This window comes from Astyanax mexicanus, chromosome 14, assembly GCF_023375975.1.
Source record: "Astyanax mexicanus isolate ESR-SI-001 chromosome 14, AstMex3_surface, whole genome shotgun sequence".
Classification (NCBI taxonomy): domain Eukaryota; kingdom Metazoa; phylum Chordata; class Actinopteri; order Characiformes; family Acestrorhamphidae; genus Astyanax; species Astyanax mexicanus.
This window is the reverse complement of record NC_064421.1, coordinates 11,525,344-11,543,293: the sequence shown is the minus strand read 5'-3', so window position 1 is coordinate 11,543,293 and position 17,950 is coordinate 11,525,344. Positions and strand designations below refer to the sequence as shown.

At 38.2% G+C, this 17,950-nt stretch overlaps 1 protein-coding gene across 1 annotated transcript in view; it reads left to right on the top strand.

Annotated features, from left to right (window-relative positions):
• alk (ALK receptor tyrosine kinase) overlaps positions 1-17,950 on the top strand; it is a 797,750-nt gene that overhangs the window by 276,658 nt on the left and 503,142 nt on the right. The window contains exon 2 of the mRNA XM_049464193.1: positions 14,027-14,140. Within this exon, the coding sequence (XP_049320150.1) occupies positions 14,027-14,140 (114 nt within the window). The remainder of the gene's footprint in view (positions 1-14,026; positions 14,141-17,950) is intronic.

The window sequence follows — 17,950 nt, the reverse complement described above, 5'->3', positions numbered from 1 at the left end:
GTGTCATTAAGTTGTCAGATCTGTTAAGGAAGTAAAGGAAGAGACTGACTTTGTGATGTGCTCTGCTCCAGCGGGACTAGCTCCTCCGCCTGCTGGCTAGTGAACTGAAGTGGAACATTGAGACAGATGTTCTGCTAAATTAAATGAGGACCATGGTTAGCTTTCACAAAATTCCTGCCACTTTTCCACTCATCAGCAGCGATATAAAAAAAAAATAGATTGGTTCATTACCCATTCCGATCTACGGTAAGCCAATGACTTCCTCAACAGAGGCAATCTGGAGATGAACACCTGCTTGCGTTGATAAGGCACGCACGGCCATTTAGACTGTTTAACACAGTAATAGATGTGCATTGCAACTGCTGTCAGGTGGGCTACCATTCAAAACAATCCAGATTCGGTGAGTTTTGCTGTTTTAAACTTCTTTTCATTATCGATTTAGCATATTTATTGAGTTCAGGGATATTTGTTGAGGCAGGATCCCTTCTGATGGGTGCCAAAAGCAAGTGCATATTCTGTTAATTAAAGCTGCGCCAATGCAGGATTTAGTGGATGTCTACAGAACTCGCATCTCCCTATAATTATGCAAAGTCATGATAAAGTATCTGCACCACAAGTTTATACGTAAATGTTAATGAAAAAATATTTGATAACACTTTACCACTTCAGTTTCTGAATCAGTTTATCTGATTTTGCTATCTATAGGTATATGTTTGAGTAAAATGAACATTGTTGTTTTATTCTATAAACTGTGGCCAACATTTCTCCTAAATTTCAAATAAAAATATTCTCATTTAGAGCATTTATTCGCAGACAATGAGAAATGGCTGAAAAAACAAAAAAGACGCAGTGCTTTCAGACCACAAATAATGCAAAGAAAACAAGTTCATATGGTTTTTAATCACATGGTTTTTTATGCATTTTTATGCACATTCTCCTCCACCAGTCTTACACACTGCTTTTGGACAGCTTTATGCCTTTACTCCTGTTGCAAAAATTCAAGCAGTTCAGCAGTTTTCAATGTGAAAAAATCGAAGAAACTCATAATTTTTAGGTGGTCTCTTTTTTTTTTTTTTTTTTCCAGAGCTGTATATATATGCTTTACTGAATGGTATACCGGCCAAAAAATTACAGGTTCTCTAAATCAGTGGAGGATCTCAAGGTCAGGTTGGAAATGAATTGTCTCATTGGAGATTAATAGAGTTAGTGCTCCAGATATTGTAGAAAATGTCACATGTCGCTGTCACTCATCAATCAACCTCAACGATCTGAGACAGTATGGATTTTCCAGAGATTATCCACTGACTGAGGTCAGGTGACAATCTCAGACTCTATGTTTAATGTTGTTTCTATCGTTAATGGTTAAATTTAAAATCAATCTGGAAAAAAAAATGTAGAGAGAGGACTTCAGTTTCTGAATCAGTTTTTCTGATTTTGCTATTTATAGGTATATATGTTCGAGTAAAATTATCATAAACATAAAATTCCAAATAAAAATATTGTAATTTAGAGCATTTATTAGCAAAAAATGAGAAATGGCTGAAATAACAAATAAAGATGCAGAGCTTTCAGACCTTAAATAATGCAAAGAAAACAAGTTCATATTCATAAAGTTTTAAGAGTTCAGAAATCAATATTCAGTGGAATCACAGTTTTCATGCATCCTGGAATTTTCTCCTCCACCAGTCTTACACACTGCTTTTGGATAATTTTATGCCACTCACTCCTGGTGCAAAAATCCAAGCAGTTCAGTTTGGTTTGATGGCTTGTGATCATCCATCTTCCTCTTGATTATATTTCAGAGGTTTTCAATTTGGTAAAATCAAAGAAAATCATCCTTTCTTAGTGGTCTCTTATTTTTTTCATATTTTTTATCTTCTTATTTGCTTTAAAGAAGTTTAAAAATGAATGTACATTGGACAATAGGTATTTTTAAAGGGGGTTCAGTGAGGCTGTGTTCATTTAGTGCTCATAGTTCCTAAAACTCTGCTCCTAGAACCCTGTCTATTAGTTTCCTTTTTTTATCTTCTTTTTTATTTTTTAGCTATTTCATTACAAACGCTGAGTAGTTGTGACAAAATCCTTCTAATGTTGGAACATTGGGACATCAGTCCAAACCAGTTATGAGGTCTGTTTTTTTTTATTACCCTGCCAATAAACCCCTTATTCACTGCTGTTGTCCATTTTCTCAACTACTCATGACTCATGATTACCTATTTTTCCAGTAGAATGTTGCATGAATTTTAGTCTGGCTGTTCAGATTGATTCACATTGCTGTGAAAATGGTTTTTACCAGAGACTGTAAAAAAAGATGGACGCCGTGTCGCCATTCCCATTCATTCAATGAAAATGAAGCCAAAATCCTCCGCCATGTTGTCGATCCTGAAACCCGAGTCTGCACAGTAGAGACCAGAGCAGGGAGAAAGACTGTGGAGAGACTGCCTTCTCATTTAAATAACCCCGCCCCTGAGGGCTGCCTCGAGGTCACAGGCTGCAGAGCAGAGCGGAGTGGAGCTGACGGTCTGTTATTGGTCCCGCCCATAACCAGCCCTTTTACAATAACCACACCTTTTTTGATTAGAGCTGAATAACATTTAAAAAAAACGAATTCTGTGGGGATATAAAAATTCTGCAATATAAGCAGAGGTTACACTAGCTGCTGCATTTAAATAATGGAGGTAGTATATTAGCAGTATATTAGAAAAAACAGTGATTGAAAGTTGTCTGTTTTGCCATTGAAACCTATGGGGATGGGTGGGGTTACACAGCTTTCTGCAACCGAACAGCAGGGGGCGCCCGACCTGTGGTGGCTTCACTTTTGAGAGATGATGCTCTGTCCAACTATACACAGTCTATGGTTTTTACCATTCACACTAGCCCATAAATGGCACATCTGCGTCGAATGTGATGAAAACAAATCAGTTTTGTGCCATTTTTACCTGCTGCGTGATTATAGCCTATGAGACGTAAGCCATGATATAATAGCGAGTCCAATTGAAGCCTCCTTAACCTCAACCCAAACTGCTACTGTCTGCATTTCCCCTGCTTTTATAGTAGGACATCACACTGTGTTTCCATTACAGTTGTTATAAAATAGATGATATTACTCACTTACACTAAGGTGCCAGCAATGGTGGTAATGGCCGTGACCTTTTTTATTTTTTGTAAAACCCTGAATACTGACATTTTTTGGAAAAGATAAGACTAATTGAAGCCAAATGGCACCATTTATTTTGTGAATACGTGCTCTTATTTTGGTAGCACCGCATGTGAATGTGAGTGAATGTGAGAGTCGTATAAAAGTGAAAGAGGAGCTCAGATTGCAGCCGTGTGGAATATTTAGTTTCCAGAAAAGCAAGCACGTTAAAAAGCAGCAGCCCCATTTTCATGTTAAAAAGCCTGGAATAATGGCACAATTAAGTGCTTTTGGCTGCGTTTCGGCTTGAATACTGAAATCCAACGTTAAAATCTTCAGGGAGTGTCATTAAACAATAACGCATTGTGGGAAGCGTGTAAACAATATCCCCCAAAACTCGAGCATATATATATATGTCATGTTTTCTTGTGTATTCTATAAGCTAAATTGGAACACCCACAGAGATACATTTTTATATCCATATTTAATGAAGCATAGGAAGCTAAAGCCAGTTTAAGCCTCCTTAGCGATAGCAGATGGATTTGTTTGCCAGGAAATGTTGAATTTGCTCGAATTACTAGTAAGAGCAAAAAGTGTGTTGTGGTTTGCTGCAGCTGTCAGAGCTTAATATAGATGAATTCTAATCAATGGTGGATTTAAACAAAAGACAAAAGCAAAATACAGTGTTTTTTTTTTTGTTATAATTGTATCTCTCTAGGATTATTAACAGTGCTTTTGTGATTATGAACTATACCATCAGCATCATCAAAATGCAGTGATATAATTCTTAGGAATTTCCTTTATAAATCATTGGTTGTTCAGACCAGTAGTTACATTTAAATATATCATATACTGTGGGTAGCAGTAAAGTGTTTGTCTGGGAATGCTGTGTTCATAGTGCCCTCCAAATAACTCAATTTTAGATTCGTAGCTTGTCCAAATGTGATTTAGCGTACCTGAAGCGGCTCTGTTTGTGGCGTGTGCGCTGTCTCTGACTTTCTGATGTCTATAAGGATGGAGCATCTAGGTAAAATTGTCTAATAAAGTGGACAGCAGTGTTTAAAAACTCCAGGAGCTGTCTCTGATCTTCTTTTAGAAACAAGGAGGTGGTCATAATGTGGTCGAAATGCTTGATCAGTGTACCATATTTTTTGCACTATAAGGAACACTTGAAATAATTTAATTTTCCCCAAAATCTTCAGTGTGCCTTAAAAACCGGTGCAACTACTAGTCAGGTTTTTGTTTCTCCAGCAGAGAGAATCGAGACTGGAGCAGTATGAGCATTAGCTGCTAACCGCGCTAAGTGCTAGCTCTTTGGCCGTTCAGAGGTTAGTATTATCGGCCTGTAGCCTGCTCCTAACCTCAGATAGCACTGCTGGAGCAGCATTAGCATTACCCGCTAACCGCACTAAGTGTAGTTAGCTCTTTTGGCGTTCACAGGAAAATACATCGGACTGTACCCTGCTGCTAACCCTGGTAGCCTTCCCGTTTACCGTGTTAAAACAAGCTATGTGGGAGGAATCGCAATGCTAATATCACCTTGGGTTACCAGGCGCTGTCTGGCTAGCCTTAGTGGAAATCTGGAAACCTAAGCTTACTGTAGATAAACAGACATGCTTTACTCACCCAAATGAACAGTTTTCTGGAGAAGAATCGATGTAGATTAACATCCAGCTCTCATTTGACCTTAAGAATAATGTATCTTATAATCCGGTGCATCTTGTGTATGAATAGACCAGAAAATAGGCGTTTATTGATAGTGCGCAGTATAATCTGGTGTGCTTTATCGTGCAAAAAATAAATATGGTACATCAGATAGATGCAATTTTACATCGCCAAGCCTTTCCATAGGTTAATCATGTTGCAATGTGATTGCATGTTGTGCAATGTGTTAATATTAAGCAGGTAACACAAATTAGGTGCTTATTATTGTCTTATTATTTGCTTAATAAAGCCTTAATTAGACATTTCTAAATTATTTATTCACTACCTATTAGGCTTTACTCTGTGTAAGTCTTATTGTTGCTTAATTAGGGATCTGTGATTGATTAAATATTAATTCAGTTTTTTTTAGTCTCTAATTAGATAGATAGATAGATAGATAGATAGATAGATAGATAGATAGATAGATAGATAGATAGATAGATAGATAGATAGATAGATAGATAGACATAACCTTGCCAAACTCACATAGACCAAATGGCTGCCAATTATAATAACACTAATAACATGTAGAATTAGCTAATAGTTAATGCTTAATAATCTAATCTGCTTAACAGGGTGCTGACATAACTGTTTATTGTGCGCTATAAGAACTAATACAGCCATTATTAATTATTTCCACATAATAGACCCCTAATTAAGCATCAATAGCACATACACAGAAAAAAGCCTAATAAATAGTGAATAAATCATTTACAAATGTCTAACTAAGGCTTTATTAAGCAAATCATAAGTTAATAAGCGTTAATAAGCGCCTAATTTGTGTTCCTTAAAATAAAGTGTTACCATTAAGCATTATAAGGAATGGTGTATTAATACAGTACCACATGCACTGTACATATAAGTACACATACCAGTAATCCTCCACTCAAATGGTCGCAGTCTTCCAGTGATCCGGGGTGTAGTGAGGTGGGGATGAGTGAGTCAGCTGACTAAGAGAAATCTCCCGCACATGTGCAGAATACTAGAGAGCTTTAGCTAGCGCTGGACTACTGAGCCTGGTAGAAATCAATGTGCTCCTTTGTGCCGTGGCCAGAGTTTAATTCAACCCCTGACGTTTTTTTCTCCTTTTTTCTTTCTCTTTCCTTTCTTTTTTTTTTCACCATCCTTCTTTACTGGTAGGCCCTGACGAGCATTTAATGATCCACCAAGAGTTGACAGATAATCAATTTATTAGAGACTTAATGTATGTATCCACGTCCCATCTTAATTAATATAAAGGGAGACGGCAACAGTGACATGTAAGCTGTGCCGCTAGGGGCTGATGGGTAGGGAAGTGGGTCAGCAGAGGGGATTTGTATCCACCCTGTGTTCACTGCGCTGCTCGTCTTTTATGGGCTTTGCATTAATTCTTATCTTTTTTTCACCCTCAATTACTGTCCCAGAATATTACATCGGGGCACACAAGGGGAGGGTACAGTACAGCCTTACAATATGACAGTACAATATGCAGATTATCTTTAAAAAAGAAGAAGAAGAAGAAGAAGAAGAAGAAGAAGCAAAGAAAAGAAAAGTGTAGTCCATTGTAATGCTTTATCGTTTCTAATGTGCCGCAAGAAAGCTTTCATCGTTGTTGCAGTTGTAGTTAAATGTGTTAGTAGGCTTTAGAATGTGAAAGTTAATTCTTTTTTTTTAGTATTAAAGCAGACTTAAAACACAGTGTTACATAGTAATTTGATTCCCATTCCATTTATTCTATTGTTAAAAAAATAAATAAAAAAAGATGACAAGCAGAACAAAACTATGGACTCAATTTTAGCGATCTTTAGGCGAGTCATCAACATTGCACTGTGCAGCTTGATTTAGGGTGTGTTAGTGTAGCTTTGCTATCGTAACAACGAGAAAAGTACATTTTGCACTGTTAAAAAGGCATGTACTAATTCTCTTAATTAATCATGACTGTGTTTTGGCTAAAACGTGCATGAACCATCTGCATGTGTGTCACCTGCAATTCCCTTTAAGAGCCAGGTGTGCTCTGACTTTGGCAAATTGCTATTTCAAGGGTGCAGCTACCTGGACGTTTCTATCGGTTCTCAGCAGAGGAAACGGACGTGCTCGTTCACACTGTGAAGGTGCGAAAGCATTTTGCTGGCAACTGTGAGTGATGCACTATGTTGAGGCTGTGGCTGTTGGCAACTCACTGCCAAGATAGCAATGAACATCTGACGAACATGTTGATGTCAGCTGGGGTGTTTTCAGTCAGTGGTGCACCTGTGTTTTCTGTTGCCAAGATAGCAATGCACATCTGACGTACATGTTTTTTTTTTTTTATTCTAGTTTCTTCAAAATAGACACCCTTTGCTCTGATTACTGCTTTGCACACTCTTGGCATCATTCTCTCAATGAGTTTTAAGAGGTGGTCACCTGAAATGGTTTTCCAACAGTCTTGAAGGAAAGAGTTCCCAGAGGTGTTTATTAGCACTTGTTGCCCCTTTGCCTTCTTCACTCTGTGGTCCAGCTCACCCCAAACCCACCCCAAAAAGAAAATGCGTTGAATGAGAAGGTGCGTCCAAACATTTGGTCTGTAGTGTACATGTACAGTATCGCATTGATCCCAATGATCAAATGATAGAAGATACATTAGTCATGAAGTCATGAATGGGATTGACCAGCTACTGCACAGCTCATCTTTGATTGGTGAAACATTCAGAAAATTGTTGAAACGTCTTTGATCTGCTTGGACTTGTGATTGTGATTGAGTTGAGTTGCCAGTTGACAGCCATAAAGCGCATCGTCTATCCGCCCTGGGGCACGCGCTTCCGTCCACTGGCTGGCATTTAGGAGGTGGACGGGTATCTGATAGAGTGGAGGCCTCTCCGAGCGCGTACCCTCCGCTCCTTCACGGGTAATTGACTTCATTTCAGGATCATTGAACCACTGCCAAACAAAAGCCCGCGAGTCCAGCAGTACATCATGTCCCATCAAACATGTCTTTTTCCTGCACATGGCTGTGTTTTATATTGAGCGGTGGTTATTTATTTCATTATTTTGAAACAGAGCTAGGCTGTTGTGGCTGAGCGGGCCTGAGATTGGAGCTCTGAGGGGATGTGGGGTGATGAGGAGGAGGAGGAGGAGGCGAGAGGAACAGGAGCGCTGGGCCTCATTGATCAGATGATGGAGTACTGGTGTGTTTTTCAGAGATAGAGACCCATCCAGCCCTAGGCAGCCGTGTGATGAGTGGAAAACAGCTGTAGAGCACAAATGGGAGTAAAAGCGGCTGGATGAGAGCGAGGATGAGGATGAGGGAAATTGAGTGAAGCAGACAACGCTCATGCCGCTCCACGGCAGAATTTTTCACAACCCACGTGCTCCTCGTTCTAGAGTTTAGATTCTTTGCCTGAACCTGATCCTGTTTTTTAACCCTTTGAACTTTAGGCTGTTTTGTTGTGTTTTTTCACTTTTCAGTTTTTGTCAGTCCCTCTTTCAGGTCTTATAACACAGTAATTATATCAGACAGACACATGCCCTGATCTCTTTTACTCCAGAAGACATACGGCTACTCAAAAATACAATCATTTAAAATGTAAAAGGAAGCAGAATTGTTGTATTTCCTGGAAATGTTATATTTCTTTATTTTTTCTTTATATTTTTTTGGTCAAAATTTTACCAAGCGCCTGTTTTTTTTTTTTTTTTTTTCAAAAATGGTTAGATTAGAGTGTTTATGAGTTGAAATCATAAGAATATTGATGATATTGAATTCATTACATGGTTTATTAATTATTATTTTGACCAAATACATGAAGAAATAGCATCAGGTGGATTTTTTTTTTTTTTGATAATCACACCTCTAGGATACATGTAGATTACTAAAAACTTGAAACTCAGGCCTATGCCTTTCAGTATTTTGATCAGGACCAATATGGCCAATAATATTCCAACTAATAACAAAACTGATTTACTATACTAGATATTTACTTTCAGCTGCTTATAATAACAGCAAATATTATAATAAAGAGTTAATTCACAACATGATGAGAAAAACACTTTTATTTAGGACACACGATGAAAACTTTATACAAAATGTAAATGTTTTAGTCCAAATAAATAAAAATGTTTAGTGCAAAATAACTACTTAGTAGAAATGTGCAATACAATAAAAACGTTATAAAGTAGTTTAGTTTGAGTGCAGGTAGTTTCACACTTTTTCTGTGGACACTTTTTGGATCATTTACTGATATTATTTGGTTAGAAACATCATATAAATATGTTTGAAGCACTAAAGGTAAATAATATTTGTTGGGGAAAAGCAAATTACACATATTTTTTTCGGGTTGTGGCTAAAGTCCCTTTTTTCAACACTTTGAGGAATCAGGTGACAATGAAGTCATGTGATTTATTCGAGTGTGAATGTAAATACAGCTGATTATGTATTTTGAGCAAATAAAAAAATAGAGTTATAATGGAAGAATAGAACAAGGAACTTTGAAGAAGATCTTATTTTTTAGGTGTTTTTCTCAATGGGTTTCTTGTAGATTCTTTGCCGCAATGAGATGTAACCACTATTTTTAGAAAGAGTAAGTTACGCCATTTCTAACCATATATGGATTATGTTTAAATTAAACTGAGAACGCAAGGTGCGATTTTGGATGGAAAATCCGTCCATAGGGTTCTAACGGTTCAATATTTTTATTAAATAATAGTTCTGCGCTTCTTCAGTGTTGCAATGTTCATTAACATCATTCTTAACCGAAAACAGTCAGTTTATGGTTCGGGTTGGGTTGGGCTCGGGCTCATATTGACAGTTTATTGGGCTCAATCTAAGCTCTAACTTATTCCGCATCTTTGGGTGGTTGATTGGTGCTTCAGTGAGAGCTTCCCCTTGTCAGGCCTTAAAACGCCGGCCGCTTGAGAGTTGCGAATGGATATGAATGAGGCAGGTGAGGGCATTGTGCCGCGACGGCCTCGCACCGCATTTCGACTTAGTACTTATGAAAGTCAAGCTGTGTTTACTATTGATCTCCTCCTAATGGTCATTTAGAATGATTAAAGGCTTAAGCTATGCCTATATTCCTCCGAGGGCCCAGCGCATTGGCCCTCGCTCTATGTTCATTACTCTCAGAGAGCAAACAGAATGACCTTTGGCAGGCTCTCGCGCACTGGCCAGCCCCGACTATGAGACTAGTCTCCGTTAACATACTCCAGCTCCAATTTGGCTGCTTATTAATTGGGAAAGGCCGGGCGAGTACCTAGCCCACTCGAAGGATCAGTTCTTTTTTTTGTAATTATGCCTGTGAGTGATATTCAATCGCAAAACCTACACTTGTCTTTAAGTGTTTCACAGCCTGCGTTTGCGAAAGGCCTGTCGGGGCTGTTCGGCCAGGCTCAGCCAGGCTCAGCCGATCGGTTTAAGCGGTGCGCTCAAGGTGTTTCAAGACTTATGGGAGCAATATCCGCAGGGAAAGCTTTGAGGCAGCATTGCCTGATATATCAAAACTGCAAGCGAGTGAGTTTATATGTATATTTACCTCTCTGTGTTTCCGCAGTGAAGTATATTTTCAACATAAAAGCGCAGTCGTGCTTGCTGCAGAGTAGCTTACACATACAGTTTGAGTTGTATTGTTGACTGATGGGTCACATCTCCTAACTCAAGAGATACCGATGATTGGAAAAAGGATAGGGATGTTCTGATATGGGAACTTGAGGCCAGTGCATTTACTGTATCAAGATATTTGTTGAGTATGTGTGAGCAAATATTGGTATCTGATTTTTTTTGCTCATGATACTAAAGACACACAGATATCCAGCCTATATCCAGCTACATGATACGCAATTGGCCAGTGGGCTATAGATCTCTAGGGGCCGTATTGTCCAAAAGACAAGCCTGTGTGTGTGTGTGTGTGTGTGTGTGTTCCATATATGTGAAAATCCAGATCACTATATAGATCACTAGTATAAAGAACATAACTTGACAAAGAAGTGAACAAATAGTTTTATACACCTTGTTTATGTGTATTTCATAAAGTATATAACATTCTGCATTGTGAGCTTGCGATAGTGAATAGTGCAGAGCTCTGCACACAGACACGGTTCTTGAGTCACTCCTGCCTGTGCAGGTCTGCTGTAACCTGATGCTACCCCTGCTGCCACTCGCCTGGGCAAATCTCCACATCAGGCCAGCCTATCTCTGCCCACATTGACTGGAATTAGTCCATGTGAGGATCCACCCACGTTTAGCCTTCATCATCCTTGTCTTCACCTGCCTGCTTTGATGTCTCCTCTCTCTGGGGTTGTACTGTCTCACCCATCCTGCCAGGTTCAGTACAGATGCATATTTAACTAGAAAAGTGCATTTCCTGAAGGAAACGCAGGATAGTTGGGCAGCTTAAATGGCTCCCCTTTTCACTATAGTGATTTCTATGGTGTTGCTAAGTGGTTGCTACGTGGTTGCTAAGGCGTTCCTATTGTGTCCATGGTGCTGCTGTGGTGTGGCTAAGCAGTTACTAGGTGGTTGCTTAGGTGTTGTTAGGTGGTTGCTAAGGTGTTGCTAAGTGGTTGCTAGGTGGTTGCTGTGGTGTCGCTAGGTGGTTGCTAAGGCATTGCTATGGTATCCATGTTGGTTACTATGGTGTTGCTAAGCATTTGCTAGGTGCTTGCTATGGTGTTGCTAAGGCGTTCCTATTGTATCCATGGTGGTTGCTATCATGTTGCTAAGCAGTGGCTAGATGGTTGCCAGGTGGCTCTTAATGCATTGCTGTGGTATCAATGGTGGTTGCTAGGTAGTTGCTAGGTGGCTGCTAAGGTGTTGCTATGGTATCCATGGCGGTTGCTCTGGTGTGGCTAAGCAGTTATTAGGTGGTTGCTTAGGTGTTGTTGCTATGGTGTCTGTGGTGGTTGATATGATGTTGCTATGTGGTTGCTAGGTGTTTGCTAAGGTGTTGCTATGGTATCCGTGGGGTTTGCTAGGTGGTTGCTAAGGCATTGCTATACTATCTGTAACATTTGCTATGCTGTGGCTAAGCGGTTACTAGGTGGTTCCTAGGAGGAAACGCAGGATGGTTGTGACGCTAAAATGGCTCCCACCATTTGCTATGGTGTTGCTAGGTGGTTGCTAAGGTGTTGCTGTGGTATTCATGCTATGGTGTGGCTAAGATGTTAATAGGTCGTTACTTAGTTGTTGTTAGTTGATTGCTAAGGTTTTGCTATGGTGTCTGTGGTGTTTGCTATGATGTTGCTAGGTGGTTGCTAAAGTGTTGCTATGGTTTCTGTGGTGGTTGTTATATACGGTATATACAGAATAACAGTATAGCTGCAAATTGCTAAAGCAATGCACATCCATAAGGAAGGCTTTTGTTTTATTTTATTTTTTTAATATAAATCCACTTAGTGCATCTTTAAGTCATTAAGAGTGTAGATGGTTATATTGCTTATTTTAGTGCATGCATCATTTTAATTCATTTTTATTGCATGTACATCTCTCTGCAGCACACCTGCAGCCCATTTTCTAATCTAACTGCCCGAGTCCACCTCTGTTATTTCCCTGTAAGCGATAGCACCCGCCCACTCGAACCTGAAACCTGTTGACTCTTCACTCGGCATGACTGCAGTGCTGCAAATATCATTTTGCCTTCTGAGTTGACGAGACCTTCATAATCTCCATAGAAAAAGCATTACCAGTAAAATGGAACGCTCTGGAGGAGCCAAATACTAGCTTAAGGTTTCCATGACCAGTGCAAATCATCAGCATGAAGCATAAAAATGCCTCAGCTTTAAGCTGTGGAGCCATGGCACTGCATTATCTGGAATAACAGGGCTTAGATATACGTTAAAAATGACATTTATGATCCAGAACCTGACTTTAGTAATGCTGTCCTCTTCTAACATCTACAGGGGTTGGACAATGAAACTGAAACCTGGTTTTAGACCACAATAATTTATTGTCCTGACGGACAGTTCTGGTGGAAACAGGAGAGTTGAGGTGCACATTGAATTCTGTCATGATTTGAGCAGCCGTGGTTTTATGTTTTTTTGGATACAATATGGGTTAGCACAGAACATCCCTTTCAGACAGCTTCCACAGTTCCACAACTGTGCGTCCACAGTTAATCCTGTTGGATGTGGTTCGTCTGTGAGCTTATGTATCGGAACCATTGCATTTGCGATTTTGCATGATATTTCTTTACATTCTGAAGCAAATGCATCGAAAATGTATTTATTTTTAAATGCATCTAGTAGAAACCCTGTGTCTTACATACATTATTATATTTGTTCTGGAATAAATATGGAATGTATAATATTTCTAATGTCCTCCTGAGACCCAGACTTTTGCTTAGCGTGTATTTTTAATTTATCTTAGCAGGTTGAGATTAGCAGGACCCACTAAGTATAAAAACTAAACTTCGACTTTGTACAGAAACTCGTTTTTGCAAAAAAACAACAACAACAAAAAAACAAACACTCATATGGGGACAGTAGTAAAACAATAAAAAATTATGCTTGCAATTTGGGATTTGAACCAACTCTACAGTGAATAAAATTAACTACTTTCAAACATAAAATTCAATGAGAATTGTTTCCTGGACTATTTATCTATCTGGACTGGCTGTAAAAACGTTTGAGTGGGATTCCTGACACTTTTTTTTTAATGAATTGATGAGAATGTTGTTATGTGAATACTGATTGTTATGGACAGTATCTCTATATGAGGCCAAAGGGTCATTGTTTTAAAAAATTATTATAATAATTTATTATCATAGTGCAGAGAAGCAGAAATGTAATGTCCACTTATAAGGACGTAGGGTCTCAAGAGGATATAAGCACAATCAATCATGTTACATAATCACAAATCCAACCAAACACCACGGTTGTAATTTGTTGCATTTTCTTATATAATAAGGACAACTAGGAACATCTAGTACCTTTTTTTAAGGCTTCAAACCAGCTGTCATTCATGTACAAGTGTAAGTTTGTGAATTTTGACCCGTAATTTTGGGCAAATTGCTAGAGGAGTTTTTTTTCCAGGGTGCTTCATTCTTTCTCTCTGTGAAAAAAAAAACATGATTTCAACTGTCAATTTTCTGCGAGGGAGCTCTTGTGCCCTCCGAAGCTCTGAAGTGTTCTCCAGCTTTCTTTAATGCCGGTTTTACGTGGAGATGGTCTTGAGGCGAACTGGGACATGCGGTGTAATAACCTGAGAAGTTGTCTCACTGTAGAATGTGCTTTTCTTTGCAGGTCTGGCCTCGACCAAGAGTGCAGGACACGGCGATGCCGCCCCCAGATACTGGAACTTCACCTGGACTGCAGAGGACGAAGTCGGCTTCCCCAGCGAGATGCCCCCGAGCTCAGGTAAGTCACCCCCATCATTTGGGCTCTGTGTTTTAACCCTTTGAACACTAGGCTGTTTTGGTGTGGTTTTTTTTTTCTCTGTTTTTGTCAGTTCCTTTTTCAGGTCTTATAACACAGTTATTACATCAGACAGACACATGAGCCATGAGCTCTTTTACTCCAAAAGCCATACAGCTGTTTAAAAATATGATCATTTAAAATGTAAAAGGAAGCGGAATTGTTATATTTTCCTGGAACTGGCCATGTTTTAGTCAAAATTTTACCAAGCGCCTGTTTTTTTTTTTTTAACTTATTTTTGAATGTAAAGACTGAGTAAAGAGTGTTTATGAGTTGAAAGCATAAGAATATTGATGATAGTTTATTACATGGCTTATTAATTATTACTTTGAAAAAACACATGGAGGTCATTAGGCAAACTAATTCTTCTTGATAATCACACCTCTAGGATACATGTAGATACTAAAAACCTGATGCTCAGAGCAGCCTATACCTTTCAGTATTTAGATCAGGACACACAAAAAAACTAGATACAAAAATGTAAACTTTTTAGTCTAAATAAATAAAAATATGTTTAGTGCAAAATAACTACTTAGTAAAAATGTGCAAGTAAAATAAAAACTATATAAAGTAGTGCGCACACCATACCTAGCTTTAGTTTGAGTAAAGCAGGTAGTTTCACACTTTTTCTGTGGACACTTTTGAGTCTTTATTTACTGATTTTATTTGGTTTGAAACATCATATAAATATGTTTGAAGCACTAAAGGTAAATAATATTGGTTGGGGAAGGAGATCTCACTTTTTTGGGTGTTTTTCTCAATGGGTTTCTTGTAGATTTAGCTTTACCGCGCTGGGATGTCATCGCTATTTTTAGAAAGAGTAAGTTCCGCCCTTTCTAACCGTATATGGATTATGTTTATGTGTGAAGGGATTCCTGAGTAATTAAGCTGAGAACACAAGGTCTGATTTTGGACAGAAAATCCGTTGGTAGGGTTCTAAGGGTTAACCTGACGAGGCTGAGGAGAAGAACAGGCCGTTATATGCTTTGATGCACGCGGGCAGCTGCCTGTCAGCATATATATACATCTCTGTCTTATTCATCACTTATTTTTACAGCTTCTGACTGTCTGAGGTGGGATGTGACGAATGGGGTTGCTCTGATCAATAAAAAGGCTCAAGCTCTGAAATACTCAGAACATTAGACACAATGCTGTGAGCCGTCGATGCTAAATCCGGTCAATGTATAAAGAAGACCAGGGAAAACAAGTGAGAGAACGATAGATAGAAACAGACAGACAGGGATAGACGCTTCACTAAGACAAAATAAAAGAGAGGAAAACAACAAGAGCCACTGTTGAATCCCAAGCGATTTATGGCCCTTTGTAATGTGCTGAACATTTAACAGTTCATAGAGCATATATTGCTTTTTATCAAATAATCTTTCCTCAGTTTACAGCATTCATTTGGCTTGGGTGCAGAAGACGCTTCTCATAATCCCCTGTTTATATATGCAGGCGTATCAATCAATCATCATAAATTAGACTGCTGAAAAAAAAAAGAAAGAGGAAGAAGGAAAAAAAAAAGATCAGATTTGAATTTGCATACAATTCTGAAATATTGAGCCGCCTTGCTAAAAAAAAAAAAAAAAAAAAAAAAACATACATACAGCATGCTATGCTCAGAATACAGAATTTATGTATATATATATATATATATATAAATAGTATAAGTTGATTTGTTATATTCAGCTCAGGTTTTTTTTTTTCTTGCATTTTACAGCCGACATCGCTGCAATGCAGCTTTAAAGAAATGTGCAGGTCCAGACCCCTAATGAGCGAGCCCACAGAGATAGTGGCAAAAAAATAAATAAATAAATAAATATAAAATCCCTAAGAGCCTGAGGAAGACACACTGTGTAACAAACCAATCCGGACACCCCGCACAGAGCCGATTTAATGAAGAAATTCCCAAGATAAGCGAACCTGGGAAAATGGCGATAGTGAAAATATAGGCAAACAGAGGATTAGCCAATCTCCACGAGCGCAATACATAAGCAGGCAAACAAAGCTAGTGAAAATAGCAATAAATAGGTTTAGAAACTCAAGAAAGAGCCTGAAACATATGCAAAAGAATACACTGCAAATTTAGATTGTATATATTGTATCTATATATATATATATATATATATATATCTATACTGATGAAGTTATTTCTCCTTTCCTGGGCTGGTCCTGATGAGAGCCAGTTTCATCATTATTCATGTTTTTGGTGGGTCTTTGTGACTGCACTTCAGGATACATTCATAGTTCTTATTTTTTTTTTCAGATTGACTGACCTTCATTTCCTAAAGCCATTGTTTTTTTTTTCTTTACTTAGTTGAGTAGCTTTATTCATTGTAGACCAACTCTACCTCTTTACAACTTTACAACTCTCTAATGCTCTCAAATTTAAACCTTAAAAGGAGAGGAAATGCAAATAAGTGGTCATCTAAGGGTTTGCTTTGAATAATTTAAAATATATAACATACACTTTTTTCTTTATTATTTATTTATATACTATATTCCTTCATTTACTATATATTTTTTTCTAACAATAGTACTCCATTGTCCAAACTTTTGACTAGTACTGGATAAGGAAAAGTATAAATATTTGTATTCAACTGGTCAAATTAGACATTTCAGTTACCTTGGTACATAGCATATTTTGTTTTAACCCATTTGTTTTTTCCTGTGAAAATGTGAAAAATTAGAGCATGTGACATTGAGTGTTTAACAATTCAATAGTTCACTTTTATAAAAGTAAATCAATAATACACTAAATGTTCATGATGTAATTCAGAGATCAATACACTAGTGCTGATATCTTACATTATAGCAAGTACTCGGAATGTATTATTGTGATTATACTACAGTTCTGCTAACACCACCTATTAATAGATTATTACATTTTATTTAACATTGTTTATCAGCAGATGATGCATTAATCTCATTCTGTATCTCAAACCACAGAAAGCTAGTATTTAGTATTTTCAGTTTTTTGTTTCAGTCTAAATTCTCAACAGTGATTTTTACTTGTAATTGTAGCATTGCTAAAATGTCACAACTGCTTTTGTTGTGTTCATCTTATAAGCACTAGTGTTCTTACATAGTCAATATGAGCCAGTTTACCTTACATTGGTGCACCAAGAGAAACCCCAATCAGATATACGGAAAACACACACAAATTCCCACAGACTGAAGTAAAATCGAACTCTCCACCAAAGGCCCCTTGACGCTCTTTGGCACACGACCATCCTGCTGTGCCGCCATGCTGTCACTGAATAAAACCAATACAACAGTATTGGAAAAGCAATTTGGGATGTCCCAAAAAAGAGAGAAACCACTGCTGTAGCAACAACTAAAAGGAGCTACCAGTGAAAACAGCAGCACCAGTACCCCTACCCCTTGTTTTCGAATGTATTCTTCCTCTTAGAAGAGAGTTACAAGAAAAAGGGGGGAAATTTACCCCTAAGACTTGGGACAACCCTTTGAGAAGCTGGAAGCTGTAGGTGACCCTACCTGGGCTGATATGATGGCAGTGGAGCCCAAAAGTTCAACAACCTAGCTGCTGATTGACTAGTTAGCTTTAGTTAACTTTCATATGTCTTTAGAAAGGGGGCAGGTAAAGCAGCAATTGATTATTATTATTGTCCATTCCTTAACTCCTCTTGTGATGAAGAGCTTGAATTAGCTTTTATTAGCTTTTATTTCACTTTATTCTTCTTTATTCTGCCATTCGTTGCACCATTTAAGGTGGAACGGAAAAAATAGCTA